Below are 19593 nucleotides of genomic sequence, written 5' to 3'. Positions count from 1 at the left end.
CCCTTGGCACCCCACTGCCCCAGCTCAGGAGCCCAGGGCATTTGCTGCAGTGGCTCAGTGGTTGTAGCTGGGCAGAGTATGGTCATTGGGGGGGCATGACTGAGGCCCACGGCCCTCCGCTGTCCCTGGCTTGGGAGCCCAGGGGCTTCAAGTCTATCTAGGTTTTATAGGTGTTCTTTGGTGGTATTAGACCTTTACTAGTTGATATCAAACTTTGTCTCTGATCTGTGCATATTTTGTTTTTTTTGAGTTCTGTGTTGGATTATTTGCTGTTCCCACCACTTAAACTCTGCACTGGAACTAATTTGTTGTCCTTTTCTTAGTTCTAAAATTGGGGATCTTCCTGTGGGGACCAGCATTTGAGCCCAATAGTTGAGCTAAATTGCTGCTTTGCTGCTGATTCCCTGGGGAAGGCTTTTTGTGTGGCTCAGGTTTTAATTGTTAACCTTGTATGTATTTCTGGGTCTTTTGAGGTCTGGTACACCTGGGTTGTGTGGAAACTCTGGTCTGGGCCTGAGTCTTTTCAGCAAACTGCACCCCCTGCAGCTCTATATTCCTGACCAGTCTCCACTGAGTGGTTCTGTGCTGATTGGGGGGCAGATCACCTGTCCATGCTGTGCCCCAGTGTTCCCCTCGAACCAGCCCAGAGATGACCACTGAGCTGCCACAGGAAGCAACCCAGGCTCCCAAGCCAGAGCAGTGGGGGACCAGGGCCTCAGCCATGCTCCCCTGACATTCACAACCAGCCCAGCGACAACCACCAAGCCACCACAGGAAGCACACTGGGTCCCAGCTGGGGAGGTGGGGGGCCAAGGGCCTAAGCCACGCTCTCCCAACATCCGCAACCAGCCCAGGAATGACCACCAAGCCCTGCCAGAATGAGACGGGTGCCTTGGACCTCAACAAAGTCCCCACTCTATTTTCGTCCCTCTTCCCCTCTCGCTCTCCCCGCCAACTGCTCCACAATAACATCTTAGATTGTAAAAAAATTAATAAATAAAATTTTAAAAATGAAACAAAAATGACATCATTAATCATCAGAAAAACACAAATAAAAATCACAATGAGATATTATTTCGCACCCACTAGTATGGCTAGAATTAAAAAGTGAGACAAGTGTTAGCAAGGATGTAAAAAAATTGGAACACTCATACACTGCTGGTGGGAATATAAAATGATGCAGCCTCTTTGGAAACAGTGTGGCAGTCATCAAAAGTTAAAGATAGAGTTACCAAATGACCAGGAATTTCACTCTTAGGTATATACCCAGGAGAAATGAAAACATACACCCACACAGAAATATGTACATGAATGCTGATATCAGCATTATTCAAATAAAGCCAAAGAGTGGATAAGAGGTTGAGAGCTAAAGGGTACATGGTTTCTTTTGAAGAAAACGTTCTAAAATTGACTGTGGTAATGGATGCACACATCTGTGAATATACTTAAAATCACTGAATTACACACTTTAAACAGGTGAATTGTATATAAATTATATATCAACAAAGCCATGCTTAATGCTTTTTTATTTTACTTGATTTAAAAACTATATGCATATATTAATTTTATTTTAAATATTAATTGTATCAAAAATAATTTCTGTTGTAATGTTTTATAATGCCATGAAACCTAATTATCATTGTTTTTTTTTCTTACCATTGTCCCCATTTATTCTTATTTCATATTCTTTGTAGAGTCTTCTTATGCTTTTGATAATTTCCTCCATGTATTGGTGCTCTGTTGGCATCTTCCCCTCTATACTTTTATGGCGAACAAACATCCCAAGTCCAATATCTAGCCAGTTTTCCTGTAAATGTTTCATAATCTTGAGAGCATCATATTTTGATAATAGAGCATCCCCAGTAAACTTTTCATTTTCCTCTTGCAGTATCTAGAGAGTAAAATGGGGGTGAGGGGTGAAAGTAGCACATTATTCACTAATTATTTCATCAGTCTACCTCCAAAGAAATATGAGATAGACATTTTATTTTTAAAATTAAAGTGAATTTAAATTAATTTTGATCCCCTGTAAAATAACCCATGATTTACCAGGGTGAAAATCCTTACATTAAATCCTGTGTGGGTAAAAAACCAGTGACAAGCAATTAAGTCCTAGAGAGCTGAGCATGTTTAACTATTATTTACTTCAGTAAGGTTGTAATATATGTGTTTACATGATCCCCACTAGACTGGGACAGTTCCAGAATGTACAAGTTGTGTTTTATTCATGCTGTATTTACCTGTCTACCCCCAAGTCCAAGTCCTGAACATGACATAACAAAAATGTTTGTGGAAGAAATAAAATGCAATTTATATATTAAAGTTTGCCATTATTTGTGACTCAGATTATGGAAACATCACCCAGCCTTCAATAAGTGTAATCAGTTTAAGGAGGCAGTGTACCAGAGCAATTAAGAGGAAAGTTGGTGTTGTAAAGATGTGGATTCAAATTCTGACTCTGCTAATTACCATTTATAGATAACTTAGGTAAATTTCTTAACCTTCCTAAACTTCAATTTTTGCATCTTTAAAATGGGGATTATATGACCTGCATCATGTGGCTGCCATATACAGTAAGTAAGATAATGTATGTTCAGCTCCTGACAAAGAGTGTTTAATAAATAAGTTATTATTAGTCCTAATAAATAAAGAATGAGTTTTAAAAATTTGTATTTATGCATGCCGAAACTGCCAGATAAACAGTAAAAAAAAGTCACTAAACTAGATATATTGTACATAGGATGTACAATATGAATTCTGCTCAAGTCATTCCAAAAGAAAAGGGATCTGGATGACATTTCATTAGGTCATGAGTTTCATATTTACTTTGGAAGTATTTCAATGTCATATTTATTTTCCTTTGTCAGACTACTATAACATGATAGTAATTTGACTAATAAAACCTATTTTCAAAGCTCAAGCCCTTTTTAAAAGATGTTATTAATGGATAAACAAAACGTAGTAAAAACTCAATGAAATATTACTCAGCCTTAAAAAGGAAGAAAATTTGGACACATGCTATAACATGGATGAACCTTGAAGACATTATGCTGAGAGAAATAAGCCAGTTATGAAAGGACAAATACTATACGATTCCACTTATATAAGGTACCTAAAGTAGTCAAATTCATAGAAAATAGAATGGTGGTTGTCAGGGGCTGGGGCAAGGTGGAAATAAGGAGTTAACTGTTTAATGTGTACATAATTTCAGTTTGGGGAAATAAAAAAGTGCTGGAGTTGAATGGTAGTAACGGTTGTACAACAATGTGAATGTACTGATGCCACAGGACCATCCACTTAAAAATGGTTAAAATGGGCTGGCTAGTTAGCTCAGTTAGAGCGTGGTGCTGATAATACCAAGGTACAGAGGTCAATCCCTGTACTGGCTAGCTGCTCAAAAAATATAAATAAATGAATGAATGAATGAATAAATAAATAAATAAATAACTGGAAGAGAGACATGGTTAAAATGGTAAATTTCATTTTATGCATATTTTACCAGAATGAAAAAAAATGTTAATTTTAAAACAAAAGTCAGGCAGACGAGAGGCACAAATGTTACATATGTCTGACAATTAGGTAAGAGAATCAGAACTACACTCATTGCCACCTAAGTATCTTTTCCCAGTTGTTTGTTTGTTTGTTTTTACTAGCAGTCTAACTCCATTTGACCCAAAAATCTGAAATAAAACTAAAAATATATAAGTGTATTTCAAAAAGTCCCTGTAGTCATGCTATTTTCCTTGTTTTTCATAAAACTCAGTAAGGCGTTTTTAAAAGATGAGATGTGGCTCAGTTCCAGGTGAGGCATGTCAAGTTTACAACCAGTACTATGATTACCAGGCTGTTTATTAGAAAGTCTTACCTTCTGCCACTGCTTGAAATCTGAAAAAATTGAAGTGAATATATTTCCTTTATTAGAGGATAAAATGTCTCTTTCACTGAAAGAAGAAAAACAAGCAAGAGAAAGGTCTCAGAACAAGGTACAAACAAAAATCATCCTATATAACAATTGGTATTATGTTTCTCCTCAATGATTTTCAAGCATGCTTTCCAGGTCCAGCCTCTCTCCCCATAGGCATTTATCTTTAAATTGATAAATATAAATATACATTCAGATTCTAATCAGATCTGAGCAACCAAGTTACAGGGTCATGGGCTACATAGTATTTTTTTAAAGGTGGTCTCTGGGTCTTCGGAATTCAAAATTAGACCATCATGGGCTGGCCCCGTGGCGCACTCAGGAGAGTGCAGCGCTTGGGAGCGCAGTGGCGCTCCCGTCGCGGGTTCGGATCCTATATAGGAATGGCCGGTGCGCTCACTGGCTGAGCACGGTGCGGGCGACACCAAGCCAAGGGTTGCGATCCCCTTACCGGTCACAAAAAGACAAAAAAAAAATAAAAAATTAGACCATCATAAGAAGAATTCCTGTAAATACAGCTGCCAAAACAATATATAAATAGAAAGGAAGCCTAACGAATAATTAAGACTCAACATTTAGTCACGAGTCCCAACTTCTAGTAAGAGTTTCCTTTGATTTCTCTGAAGTCTCACAAAAAGAAAGCTATTGATAAAGAAGTTCCTGAACAGAAAGGGAGAACAGAACCACAGCCACCTGTGCACCCCTCTCAGAGTCACCAAACAATAGAAATGGGCAATGGTAGCCAACAAGCTTGGAGATGTACCAGCTTCAGGTTCCCAAACTTCCAAATCTACCAAATGGGAAACCATTGTTTCAGTTTGAAATGGAAATGGTAACTAAATACCTCTCAACAGACAACACATCTTAAAAATTTTAAAAACCTTAGAAATCATCTGGTCCAGGCTGCATCCAAAGTGTAAATTCCCACTGAACTTGGCTGTGATTCAACCATCCAGCCTTAATTTAACTACTTTATTAGCAGCTTCTTCCATTGTCGGATTTCTCTAATCATTACAAAGTATGATATCTAAACAAAATCAATCTCTCGTCTCCATATAACTACCACTCATTGATTCTACTTCTTTGCACAAGCCCTATGCTACAGCATTTGCAGATGTATCCAGACACTCAAGTTTGCCAGTAGTAATGACATAAGTTAACTTTATTTTTAAAAGGGAGAAAAGAAAAAGAGTTGGACTTAAATGGAAGCAGATGCAGTTGGGGCGGGGGATCAGGAGAACAACTGAGATAAACACCAGAAACCACAAGGTCCTTAGCAGAATTGTGCCCTTGTAAGGGCAGCTCATTACCTCCTCAAAATCAATGTTAAGAGTAATTACAAGGTAAGAGAGAGAGCAAGAGAGAGAAAATTGGACTGAGTTAGCAGACATGATAAAGTGTAATCAGAAAAACCAGATTCTTGGTGACTCACTTATTATTTCTGAAGAACTGCTGCCATTTAATAAGTCCATCCTTTACAATTTGCAATTTCTCCATCATAAACTCTTCAGTTTGTTCTACCTCCTGCTTAAATTTATTCACTAAGTTTCTCCATTTCTCTGTCAACTTCTGTAACAGTGTAAGGTCTGCAGTGTCCTAGATAGAATGCATGGAATCAAACAACTTATTCATTCATTCATGTAAGAAATATTTATTAACATACACCAGGCCATTGTAAATATTGTAATACTAGAGAAATCCATAGGAAATGGATCAGAAAATTGAAAAGATATTCTTCTTTCAAAATATTATCAGTCCGGCCAGCCCGTGGCTCACTTGGGAGAGTGTGGTGTTAATAACACCAAGGCCATGGGTTCGGATCCCTATATAGGGATGGCCAGTTCGCTCACTTGGGAGAGCATGGTGCTGACAACACCAAGTCAAGGGTCAAGATCCCCTTACTGGTCATCTTAAAAAAAAAAAAAAAAAAAAAAAAAAAAATATATATATATATATATATATATATATATATATATATATATATATATATAGTCAGTGATATTACCACACAGTTTGTTTGGTGATGGATTTTCCACGGTATTACGGACAAGATTTTTTTCCTTTGCGATATAAGCCTAATTTTCCCATAGGACTTTCACAGGGGCAGTGTGGTGCACTAGAAAGAATAGGAACCAGGAAGCCAGACAGAACCAAATATTGGGGGATGTTATATAATCTATATGAGATTTTTATTATCTATAAATTAAAGACCTAATACATATCTCACAGTATTGTTTTAAGAGTTAAATGAAATGACTGGTATACATGGATACACAGTTTGATTTAGTAGAAACACACTGAATACCAGTTTCCTCCTTTTCTCCCTAGTGTGCTCACTGAATTTTCCCATAAAATTGCATAGAATGCATCAATAATGCAACTATTTTAATAAACACAGCTACTTCCTTTTTTTGAGTTCAAGTACTAATAAATAGAATCATAATTTTATGAATAACTTTATAGTATTAAACAGATAAATTGCTTAAATTGCTTTAATTAGGATAAAAAGAAAAATATAAGGAAGAGCCTTTATTCACCTTCCTTAGATTTTTCATTCCTCCCACAATAAAACACAAACATAAAACTATATTTAAAAATTTACAAATTTAGCAAAGATTTCTTATAGTATCAACCTTCAACACTTGGAGTTTTTTCCCCCCATAATGTAAGAGAATTGAGCTTTACCTTAGTTGATAGCAGTATAATGAAATACTTAGTATATTTACTCCAGCCTTTTTCACTGATATAAAGTCTTTTAGCCAGTATGACTCTGTTTCTTTCAATTAGCTGTAAAAATAATGTACTATAATCAGGAACCCAAAACATTAACAAATCACTATCATTTATTACAGTGTTTTCACATATCAATTTTTCATTGACTCATTAACTTAACCAAATTTTCTTGTTTAAATCATTAACTAATTTGAATCACAAATTCATTTTTTCTAAAACTACTGAACTGGAACCAAATTAAAGTATAGTTTATAGCAGAGGTTCTCAAACAATTTGATCTAAGACTGCTTTACACTAAAAAATTATTGGGGATTCCAAAGTGCTTTTATTTATGTGGATTGTATCTATCAGTATTTTCTGGACTGAAAATTAAACTAACATTTAAAAAATATATATTTATTGATTCACTTACACATAACATTAATAAACCCATTATGTAAACATAAATAACATTTTTATGAAAAAATATTTTTCAAAAAAATGAGTGAAAAGAATGCCATTGTTTTATACTTTTACAAATATCTTTAATGTCTGCCTTAAACGAATAGAGCTGGATTCTTATATTTGCTTCTGCATTCAATCTGTTGAAAAATCCCATGTCATGTAGCTTCTAGAAAAAGCTACCACATACTCAAGAGAATGAGAGTGAAAAAAACTAATATATTAGTTTTTGTTTTTGTTTTCTCCCCTGGTGGCTGGCTAGTATGAGAATCCAAATCCTACATCTTAGTGTTTTGATGAAATTAGTTTTGACCTCATAGAACTCCTGAAAGGATATCAATTGTATAATCATTTAATAATTGACTGTTCTAGACACTGTGAATATAGCCATGAACGAAAGAGACAAAGTCCTTATTTTCAGGGAGTTGTCGCTTCTGGTTGAAAGGGACTTTAATCTCACACAAAGTCCCATCAATGCAAGGTACTCTTTTATAGAAACCTCTACCAGGAGTCAGTTCTCTACTGTTTATTTTTTATACATTATTATTATTGTTGTTATTATTATTATTGGTGGCTGATGGGTACTGGGATCCAAACCCTTGACCTTACTGTTATAACACCATTCTCTAATGAACTGAGCTAATAGGCTAGCCCCTGTCTACTGTTTAAATACTTTTACTGTGAGGGAGCTGACTTTTCTTTTTTTTCCTACTGAACATGCCTTGCTAGATTTGTTTCTTATATATTTACTGTCATGATTGTTTCCTCTGACTATGTTAATGTCCCTTTTAAAATTCTGCATCAGGATGGAACATTGTGCCCTAGACAAGGTCTGACCATCCCAGAGGAAAATGGAACTATTATCTCCTATTTTCTTTACTTCTTTACTCCTAATCTTGTAAGAGTCTAGTATTATTTTAAGAACTATCTCATGCAGTCACCTTATAGCCAATTCACAGTCATTTCAATGTCACAGATCTTTTTTTCATTTACACTATTCTTACACTGGGTCCCCCCCCCCCTTTAGGTGGTTGCCCTGAATTTTGTCTACTTGTCCTTGAAGACAGTGTAGCATGGTAATTGGGAGTTCAAGCTCTAGAATTAGACTTGCTAGGTTAACCATTTATTAGCCGTGTGAGGTTGCGCAAATTACTTCTTTGAGTCCCAGTTTCCTCATCTGAAAAATGTGGGTAATGATAGTCCTACTTCATGGCATTATTACAAAAACTATGGTAATTATTCCCTTAGCAAAATATCTGACACACAGTAATAACTGAATAAATGATAGTTGCTGCTGTTTTATAACAACATTAATCATGGCAATTATTAATAATAACCATATTAATAAGAGTAATCTATTCATTTATCCCTACTAACATTTCGTTTGTCTGAATAAGCCCATCATTCTAGATTGCTGAGATAATTTGAATCTCTTAAGTTTTTAAGGGCAGGAACTTTGTCTTATTTTTGTTTCACCAACTGTATATAGCATAATGTATGATACATAATAGGTGCACAAAGTTTGCTTAAGGAAAAGCAGATCCTCAAAACTTACCTTTCTTAGACAAAAAACAATACGTAATTGTTAAAATAAAGTCAAACAATACAGAAGCACAAAGTAAAAATTTAAAATTTCCACCACTCTCCTCGCCCTAAAATTCAACTCACCAAAGATAATCAGTGTTATTAATTTGATGTTCAACAGTAAAATCTTTTTGTGTTTGCATACACAAACTACACATGTATAGTTTTTTATATACTTGTGATAGCTTTAACTAAATGTATGTAGACTTTTATAATATCCTATTCTAAAACTTGCTGCTTCTTTCACTTACAGATATTTTTCCAAGTACATACATGTCTACAACATTCTTTTAAAGGACTGCTTAGTATTCCATCATTTGGATAACTATAACTTATTTCCTTACTGATGGATATTTAGATTATCTGAGTATTTTTTTTGTAATCATATGCAATGCTGAACATTCATATCCTTATTCACTTGTACCAGTTTTTCTCAGGAATGGATTCTTGCCAGTGGGATTGCTTGGTCAAAGGGGTACAAATTTAAAATATTGTTAGCTCTTATAAAAATCTCCAAAAAGGCTATACCAATTTATAGCTCCGTCAACAGTACATGAAAGTGTCCTGTTTATCATTTAATATTTGCTAATCTGCTAAGCTAAAAATGGTATCTAATTATTCTTTATTTTCCATTTTAATGATTATTGGTAAGGTTGTTATTTTTATATTAGACCGTTGAATTTCTTGCTCTGCATTATCTACTCATATTCTTTGCCTATTGTTTTACTGGATTATTTTTACTTTTAAAATTTATTTAGTAGATAACTTTAATAATATTAACTGCTTGTTATATGAGGTACCAACATATTCTTGGAGTCTATTATTTGCTTTATTTCTGGTGACTGTCACTACATGAAAGTTTTTAACTTCAAGGTTTCATGTTATGCTTAGAAAGAGTTTCCTCATTTCAATATTTTAAAAATATTCTCATATAATTTACTCTAATATATTTATAGTTTCATTGTTTTCACATTTAAATATTTAATCCATTCTGAGTTTTACTTCTTATGTAACCTTTTTCATGATGTAGCGATCTAAATTTTTTAACAATTAGATAATCACTTGTGCCAGTCCAATTTGAATATCCCATGAGTCTATTTCTCAACTTTCTATTCTGTCCTTTCATCAATTCTTTATTTATCTGTTTATTCTGTATTTATCTATTCTTACCAAGTTACCACATCCTTAGTAACTTTTACTTTATAATACATTTTGAAATCTAGAAGGACAAATTATTTCTTATTAATCTTCTTTTAAATTGTTTTATTATTTTCATGTTCAGATTTTTCAAGATGGACTTTATAATCAACTTGCCAAATTCCTAAAAATAAGATAGTTATTGACATTTTTAACAGAATTATATTGAACTTACAGATTAATTTGGAGAGACCTAATATCTATACGATATTGATTATTCTCAACCAGCAATATATAATATAGCTCTTCTTTTATTGTTTTCTTTTAAGTTCTTTAGCAAAGTTTTAGAGTTTTCAACATATAGTATTTCTTCCTTTCTTGTTAAGTTTATTCCCTCTTTGCATTTCTAATTGTTTACTATTGGTATAGAGAGTATCTGTTAGTTTTTGTATATTCATCTAATATCCAGCTGCCTTATCAGAGGCTAATTATTTAAATAGACTTTTTCCAGTTTTCTGGGTAGATAATTGCATCATCAACAAATAGTAATTTTAAAGCTTTTTCAGTACTTATACCTCTTGATTTTATTTGCATTTTATTATCTGAATTAGGACCTCTGGGAATAGCTGAAATCCTTTCACTTCTCCTGAATAGCAATGTTTCTAGCATGCCCCCATTAATAATCTAGATTTCTAATAAGTAAATATTTTCCTAAAAAAAGTCTTGTTTTCTCTATCCAGCTTTCTCTCTAGTTTTGCAACATCTGCACATGTTGACAGGGATGTCTTCCACATTTCCATCCAAATAATTGACAAGCTACTTAGACAGGGCAGAGTCTAATACAGAACTCTAATGTAGATATATTAATGCAGGATAGCTCCATGGAGAACCCTGTGATCTGCCACCAGTGGACCATTGAATCAATCCAATTGAACCAATTTTTTAATCTGTTGAGGGTCATAATTCACTATAAGTCCCAGATGTTAGAATAGCCAATAAACAAGTAAACATTTTAGAAATATAGAATAATGCGAAACTTTGCTATTTCCCGAAAGCATTGCTATAATGGTCCACAGGCTACCATATTTTAATTCACTTGTCATCTTGTATACCAAGAAAACAGAACCAGAGTGTGATGTCTGGTGATTCTAATACAATTACATAATGTGAAAAAACAAGGATCACCTTTCCTAGCTTATTATTAGTATAAATTTAAGTTGAAATTTTTAAAATGTTCCCAAACAACAGAAAAAGAATTCTTGTTCATATTTCATAGTTTCTGGTGGGAAAAAAAAAAAAAGCCCTTAATTGTGTAATAGCTAGGCACTCAACAGAGAAAAGAAAAGAAAAAAATTTAACTTTCCCTTTTGAAGGCCAACAAAAGCCATATTATTCATCAATAAATACACATCTTCATTTTTTTGGAATTTTTGTTTAGATTATTGAAAATTATAAAATAAAAATTTAGCCAAAAAAAAGTTTGAGTTGTAAATCCAGATGAACCAACCTTTAGGGCCAATTCATATGTGGCTGAGCTCCAGATATCTCTTTCTGCCATTAACTGTTTAATATCATTCTCCATCCTTCCTCTTTGTAATGTGTATAAGTCATGGTATTCTTCTACAATTCTAAAAGAAAAATCAAGCAACAGTTATATAGACACATTTTTTAAAAAGAACTTAGTTCTAAGATAGGCAATCTGTTCCTTTAAAACTTATCATAATGTAATTATGGTATAATTTCTGGATATGTTGATAATACTCATGTACAGTAAAATAGAAGAAAAAAATTTACATTTCATTTATAAATCTTACAAAAGTCTTAGTGAAAGTAAAAAGTTCAACATAATTTCTCTGCTCTAAACATTTTTCATCTTATTCACTAGAATTTTCATAGTATGATATTCCAATGATATAATAGCACCATATCTAATGAAAATTCAGAATACAAGTACCAGTAATATAGTAATTTTATTGTTAAGCTTCTTTGTTTATAGACCTAGGATTTTTCATTAGAGGCATTAAGCTCAATAATTGTAATCCACTAAATTTTTAAAGTATATATAATTAGTATGAGATTAAAGAAAAATTTTTCCCAACCCCCAAAAGCTTAAGTATAATTAAGTACCTTTTTCTTAACTATTGTTTCTTCATGTCTACCAAAACATATCTTTTCCTTCTGAAGCTTCTAGAATTAAAAGCCCTTCTGAGATTAGAGACAAACACAAATGTTGTAAACTGACAAGCAGCATTTCACAAATCTTTTGAAACACTTCCTCCTGTGGGATTGTAACTTTGCTGTAAGAATTAAAGACCAGTGATGTAGAATTCTTCTAGTTTTAGTGAAAGTCAGGAACAACCACATCAGTTCTTGAAGCCTCATCCTATTTGGAAGTTTCCATTTGTTCAAAATAACTAAGAAGAAATTTATACAGGTGAATACATATACAAATATTCACTGAGCTATACTCAAGGTTTGGGCAACTTACTGTCTGAAAAATAGACCTCAATTTTTAAAAAAGGAATTAATGACCCTAATTTATAACAGCAAAAGCACAAAATTCAGAGATAATCTCAATGTCCAACAACAAGAGATTGGCCATATAAAATATGATGTAGTTCTATGATGAAAACACTCTGCAGCTAATTAAAGATTATGTTCTTAATACTTTGGCACATGGAAAATTTTTTTATGTTATAATATAAAATGAAAATATCAAAAAAAAATAAAATTATGCATTCAGCTTGATCTCATTTTTATTAAAAAAAATACATAGAAGGGTGAACGAAATATATCAAAATACTAATAGCAGCTAACTCTAAAAGAATTATGACTTTTTTATTTTCTATTTGTGTTTCCATGTTTTCCAAATTTTCAATTAAATCATCAGTTATTTTGAGAAAAAAGTATTACTAAAAATTTCTAATTACAAAAAAATAAATAAACCATCCCATGTCAGAAATACCAACTTCAAAGAAAACAAGATTTCTTTTTCCCTTTCCATCACTTCTTCACTGGTTTTAGAAAATGTTTTGTTCTTACAATGGTCATTAGCACAAAAGGAGTTCTACTTTGTTTTTTTAATTCATTCAACAAATATCTGTTTAGTGCACACTCTATGGCAGGTACTGTTCAAAACAAAACAAAACAAAACAAAAAAATCCTTGCCCTTACAAAGTTTAGTGGGAAAGATGATAAACAAATAAATAGTCAAACATAACATATTAAGTAGTGATATGGTTATGGATAAAAATAAGTCAGGGGAAAGGGATTGAGAGTATGAGGTATATTACAATTTTAAATAGGGGTATCAGGAAAGATCTTATTGAGAAAATGGCATTTGAGCAAAGATCTGAAGGAGGGAGGGAGGAAACTACACAGCTCTCTGGGGGAAGAGGATTCTCATGTAATCAAGAAATAGTACAAAGGCCAGTATGTCTAAAATAAAGAATCCGAGAAATTCTAAAATGATGTGCCTTGTAAGCCATTTTATTCTATTTTATTTTAATTTAATTTAATTTTACTTCTCAAAATACATTGTACTTGATTTGCATGCCTGTTAAGCCATTTAAAAAAAAAAAACATTGCTTTTTACTCTGAGATGGCAAGTACTGTACAATTTTGAGCAGAAAGATGGCATTTTCTCAGTTAAAGTAGATCATGTTGGCTGGTGTGTTTTGAATAAAGTAGCATAAAGGCAAAAGTAAAAAGGCCATCCAGAGCTTATTGAAGTAGCCCAGAGAAGAGATGAAAATGATAGTAGTTAAGATTCCGGATATATTATGAAAGGAGAGTGTATGAAATTTGCTGATGAAGAGATGTAAAAGAAAGGGATCAAGGATGACTCCAAGATTTTTGTTAGTTTCTGAGAAACTAAAAGGATGGAGTCGTCATTAGCTGAGACATGAAAGAGTATGGATGTGGGGAAAATAGGATAATTTAGTCAGGCTTCCTCAACATTTCTAATTAACAAGTGGTGTGTGGGTGGAGTTAGTGCACATGAGTGCCAATGTATCTTTTTAGTTCATTGCTATTGTGTGTTCTTGAGTTAGTGAAGCAGAGCTGGGCGCAGATCTCATGTCTAAAAATAGAGCATGTTGGGCCGACCTGTGGCTCACTCAGGAGAGTGCGGTGCTGATAACACCAAGGCCCTGGGTTCGGACCCCATATACGGATGGCCAGTTCACTCACTGGCTGAGCGTGGTGCTGACAACACCAAATCAAGGGTTAAGATCCCCTTACCGGTCATCTTTTAAAATAAATAAATAAATAAATAAATAAATAAAAATAAAAATAAAAATAAAAATAGAGCATGTTTACTCTGCTGGCAGGTGCTCAGTGTCGGTTTTTCTTTAGACTTTGCCTGTAGCAGTCTAGCAGTTGAGTTTCTCTGTGGACTGCTTAGCTCATAGTGTTGTGTGTGCTGAATAAAGACTATTCCTTCTTCAACCAAGGTTCCAAGGACCTTTTTGCCAGTTACCTAGCTTGTAGACCTGCCTGTGAATGGGCTCGAGGGGTCTGTGAGGTCCAGACCCTAGCCCTAGCTCTACAATGGGGAAGCAGGTTTGGATGGTAAGAGCAGATATTCAGTTTGGGCATGTTAGGCATCTAATTAGAAATATTAAGACGGGCTGGCCCCATGGCTCACTCGGGAGAGTGCGGTGCTAGTAGCGCCAAGGCCGCGGGTTCAGATCCTATACAGGGATGGCCGGTGCGCTCACTGGCTGAGCGTGGTGCAGGCAACACTGTGCTGAGGGTTGCGATCCCTTACTGGTCACAAAAAAAAAAAAAAAAAAAAGAAATATTAAGACTGTTGACAATATGAATCTGGAATGAAGGTAGAAGATTGAAGCTGGCAATACAAATTTGTGAGCTGAGAGTGTACAGATGATGGCATTTAATTCCAGAACACTGAATGGATTCATCTAGGGAGCATAAATACAGAAAAGGTCCAAGGAATGTGCACGCCAATATTTAGAAATTGGTAAGATGAAAAGGAACTTGCAAGGGCTATCGGTAAGAAGGTAGAACCAGTAAAGTAGAAGGCAAACCAGGCGAGTATAATACACCCAAAGACATTGCTTCAAGTAAGAGCAACTGATCAATTGTGACAAATGCTGCTGGTAAATCAAGTTAAACAAGAATTGAGAATTGACCACTAGATTGGCAATATGAAGGTCACTGGTGACTTTGACAAATGCAGTTTAGTGGAATGATGCAAATGAAAGACTGATTGGAGTGGGTTCAAGAGATAATGGGAGGAGAGAAAACAAAGAAGACAATGAGTATCACAACTTTTTGAATTAGTTTTCTGTAAGGTGAACAGAGAAATGACGCTATACCTGTAAGGGGATGTGCACTTCTAAGAGATTTGGGGATATTTTTGTTTGTTGTTTTGTTTTTAAGAAGGAGGTAGTTATAGCATATTTGTATACTGATGGGACTAATCAGTTGAAGATGGGAAAATTGATGCAAAAGGAACAAAAAAATATTTGCTGAAAATATCTCAAGTAAGAGGGGATATGATAGTAGACAAATGGAGAGATTGGCCTTAGAAAGGAGCAGTTTATAATAACAGAAGGGAGAATAGAATGTATGGGCACAAAGGCAGGTGGGTGGGTAAGTGTGAGGATGAGAGCTTGAGTTCTCTTCTGTTTGCTGCTTCCTTTTAGAAAGCAAGATCATCAGCTAAGAAAGAGAATGGAGAGACAGGTGGTATGAGGATAGGGGACTAAGTATAGAATAGTTATCTGGGAAGGCAAGAAATGTAAATCAGCTACAGGAAACAACAGTATATACAAGCATAACAGGGAAAAAATGAATAAAGTATCCCCTGTCTCTCATTCTAGTAAAGAATAAAACAGAATAAAAGTAAGAATACATTTTTGAATTTAGATTCTGTATACATTTGTTTTTTCTTGACATTTAAAAAACATAGTCAATCTTCAATGAGTGAAAAAAAAAAACAGGAATAGACTGGATTAAAAGAGATACAAAACAAGATGCAAGGTGTGGTCCTAGAGTGGGAACTAGATTGGACAACCCAACAATAAAAGACATTTATGAACAATTGGGAAAATTTGAATATGACCTGGGTAATTCATGAAGTGAAAATTTACTGAAATAGAGATTCTTGACTAAAAAAAACATGGCTGTAAAACAGTGTTACTATATAACTTTGATTTAACAAATACATATACATCAGAGCACATGTACATAGAAACAAGATCACAAAAATATACACTAAGGTATTTACAGTAGTAGTCTATCGGTGGTAACATTGTGATTTTTTTTCTTCATTTTTGCTTGTTTGTATTTTTAATTTTTTTACAAGGTACATGTATAACTTCTGTAATAATATTATTTTAATTAACTGAATAAAAAATTAAAATGTAATCAGATATATATATAAGAGCCTCTAGCAATCAGAAACCATATCTCACTATCTGGCCCTTTACAGAAAAAGTTTGCTAACCCCTGAGATAGAATAAAAACATTAAGACCATAATAAAGTCGCTAAAATCTAAAAAAGAACCAGACTCACCTACACCACTAATTAGGAAGATGCCAACAAAAACCAGATGCCCGTTCCTACCCAGCAGATTGATAAAAGATATGGGCAAGTGGGAGCTCTCATGCACTGATACACTGGTACAATCACTTTGAGGAACATTTTGGCAACGCCTAGCAAGGACAACACTATGCATATTCTACCACCCAGTAATTCCACTTCAAGGTATACATCCATGGAAAACCCTCACATGTGAAGACATTTACAAAATGTATATTACAACAGTGCCTAGAGGAGTTAATATATGTAAAGTACTTAACATACTGACTGGAATATTGTTAAGTGCTCAATAAATGTTAGGTATTATTATTTTAGTATTACTAATTGAAAAATCTATTCCTATTGAGGAATGGATGTATAAATTGTAATTTAGTCATATGATTTAATATTTTACAGCAGTAAAGATAAATTAATTTATTCTATATGCATTATAATGGAAAGATCTCAAAACATAGTACATGGTAAAGCAAATTTTAAAAATATATGAAAAAACTATTGTTTTTTGATACATAAGTTGTGGTGAAATACAAAAAAGTTACGTAACAACTGCTAACTAGTGATTAACTCTGGAGAGGGAAGGAGAATGGAGAGAGATATTAAAAAAAAAAAACCTTCAAATGTTTCTATAAGATTTTGTTTCCTAAGAAAAGGGGTGAAGCAAGTATGACATAATAACTAACATTTAGTAATTCAGGATGGAGGGTATATGAGTGTTCATTATAATGTTTTATCTTTTTGAATGTTTGAAATATTTCATATGTATAAAACTTCATAAAAAGGAACTAGAATAAGAATAATATCTCATACTGTCATAGCACTGACTAGGTGCCAGGCACCATTCTAAGTGCTTATATTAACTCCTTTAATCCTCATAATAACCCTATGAGGTAGGAAACATTATAATCCCAATTTTACAAATGATTAATGCTGAAACCAACAATCTGTCTCCAAGAGAAAGACCATGTTTTATTTTCTTTCCACCCAGAATGAGAAATCAACTAAATTCAGATAAAATAAGCTATATGTGTTTCTAAAATTCAAGAAGTTAGTATCATATACATTATTTAAGACGTAATATAAGCTTTTCCTCTTTCCCCTATATAAACTACACGAACTTTAAACAACTCACTTGGCATTCTTTTCTGCATCTAAAAGAGCTTGTGCCAAATCCTTGTGGGCCTTCTCTGCTTCCTTTGTTAATTTCACGTCATGTGCCTGAACCAAACACAGTTCCCTGAAATTAAAAGAAATGTAAAACTCATAGCTGATGTCTTCTAAAAAGTTTCTATACGGGAACTCAGGCATCTTCTCAGTTATTATGTGTACTTCCTGTCTTAGTTTTTCCACCTTATCAATAAATCTAGTGTATATTCTGAATGGAATCTTTCCAAGTTTGACAATGAAATCGGGTTGGCAAGAAAAGACAGAAAGAAGATATAGAGGTAGGAGGGATCCTCTAGAGTAGAGTGGAGGCAGATGCTGACAGGCAAGCCCTCCATGCTGCTCTACTCCACTTTCTGATATGCCTATCTTGTCCTCTTTCTTCTTATTACTAATCATCTTGCCACAAGGTAAGATGATCACTAATCTTGATTGCTGTATAACAGTTATTTCTCTTTAGGATTTAAAACTTAACATCTATAATCATGACACTGCTCTCTAAACCTGAATAAGATAAGAATCTGTATCGTAGAAGGAAGAGTAAGAATTTTTTCCTTCGCACATATATAGAGAGCCTTAGATTTGTGTTAACCTGTGTAACCCATTTATTTACATCCAAATCTACAACTATATCCAGTTCTTTTTGTTCTCTTGCTAAATATGAAAAGGCAAAAGAGTCTTCACGTTTAACCATTACGCTTTCCCTGAATATTTTTTACTATTTTAGAGACATAACTTTGACTTTTACTTTCTGTTTAGGATAATCACAGTGTTTACCTAGTCAGTTCTTCAATAACATGCTTGAAATTATACAATTCTTCTAAAATCCGCTGGTCAATCATTCGCTGAGTTACCAAGTCCTTGTAGAAGTCAATCATCTGCCGGGCAATCTGGTCAATCATTTGTACATACCTCTCTCTGCATGAAAAAGAAGGAAAGCAAGACATCATACAGAAGGAAAGCAAAGGGAGCCAGGAAATATGCAAGACAGCAAGTATGTCAGGGAAAGAAATAGTAAACTAATATTCACAAAAGATATGTGGGAAGAACAAGATAGAAAAAGAAAGGGATCTAGGCTATGTTTTCCTATCATGCTCATACAAGTGAATGAACAATTGTGGAGAATTGTAAACAGAGCTATAATTATTTGGAATATAATATCTGAGATGTAAAACAAAAATAAGGGCTTGTTTTATTTCTTTGTCTGTATTATAAGCTCTGTAAGGATAGGAACCTCGTCTTACATATTTGTATCTTTATAACGTCTAACAGAGTGCCATGAATATAGTGAGATTTTTATAAATAGTTGAATTCATGAATAAAATCACTTTTTTCAAATTGATCAAATGTAAAATGATGCCAACTTTTTAAAAATAAAGACCTTAAATACAAAAAAAGTCATTTATTTTGCTTCTGAATAAAAGTAAATAAAATATTTGGGAATAATCAAAATATTTTATAAATAATAATTTATAATTATAAATACCAAACTGAGTAATCTTCATTTATATTGAGAGTGATCTAGGTTTTATAATATCATAACCCTGAGGCCCTAAAATTGTAGTGTCTTTGAGTTGAACTGATCATTTAGTCTAATCTCTTACCCACTAACAGAAAGAATTGTCCAGCCCTTGCTTAAACACTAAGGTAACTTTTAAGTAAACACTTGAAGAATCAGTTCAATATTCAGTTCATACATTGGAAAGTATCAATTTAAAAAACATCTTCTTTTGGACTTCTCCTCCTGGCAATATAGGGACTAGATACTCTGAAGGGTCTTTCCATTACAATACAACTAAATCTTTAGATGAGCATACTTTTTCAAAGCATTATTGGGTGTGTAGGAAGAAATAGAAGTCTCCAGGAATGAAAAACAAACAAACAAACAAAAAACAGTCAGCTAAGAATGGATTGGGAATTGTATGCAGCATTCAGTAAACAAAGTCAAGGTCAGGGTTTCCCCAAGGAAAAATAACAACACTAGGACCCAGAGATGAGACCTTGACCCACTTCAAAGTGGGAGACCTGGGCAAGCATAGGACTA

General features: G+C 33.9%; 1 protein-coding gene across 1 annotated transcript in view; it reads right to left on the bottom strand.

Annotated features, from left to right (window-relative positions):
• Positions 1 to 19593, bottom strand: part of AXDND1 (axonemal dynein light chain domain containing 1) — a 142975-nt gene that overhangs the window by 77626 nt on the left and 45756 nt on the right. The window contains exons 9-15 of the mRNA XM_063105917.1: positions 18327 to 18467; positions 17518 to 17622; positions 11325 to 11445; positions 6608 to 6709; positions 5355 to 5518; positions 3866 to 3941; positions 1657 to 1891 (exon numbers count right to left, since the gene is read on the bottom strand). Coding sequence (XP_062961987.1) covers positions 1657 to 1891; positions 3866 to 3941; positions 5355 to 5518; positions 6608 to 6709; positions 11325 to 11445; positions 17518 to 17622; positions 18327 to 18467 — 944 coding nt within the window. The remainder of the gene's footprint in view (positions 1 to 1656; positions 1892 to 3865; positions 3942 to 5354; positions 5519 to 6607; positions 6710 to 11324; positions 11446 to 17517; positions 17623 to 18326; positions 18468 to 19593) is intronic.

This window comes from Cynocephalus volans, chromosome 8 (genome assembly GCF_027409185.1).
Source record: "Cynocephalus volans isolate mCynVol1 chromosome 8, mCynVol1.pri, whole genome shotgun sequence".
NCBI classification, from domain to species: domain Eukaryota; kingdom Metazoa; phylum Chordata; class Mammalia; order Dermoptera; family Cynocephalidae; genus Cynocephalus; species Cynocephalus volans.
This window is presented reverse-complemented; position numbering and strand designations above follow the sequence as displayed.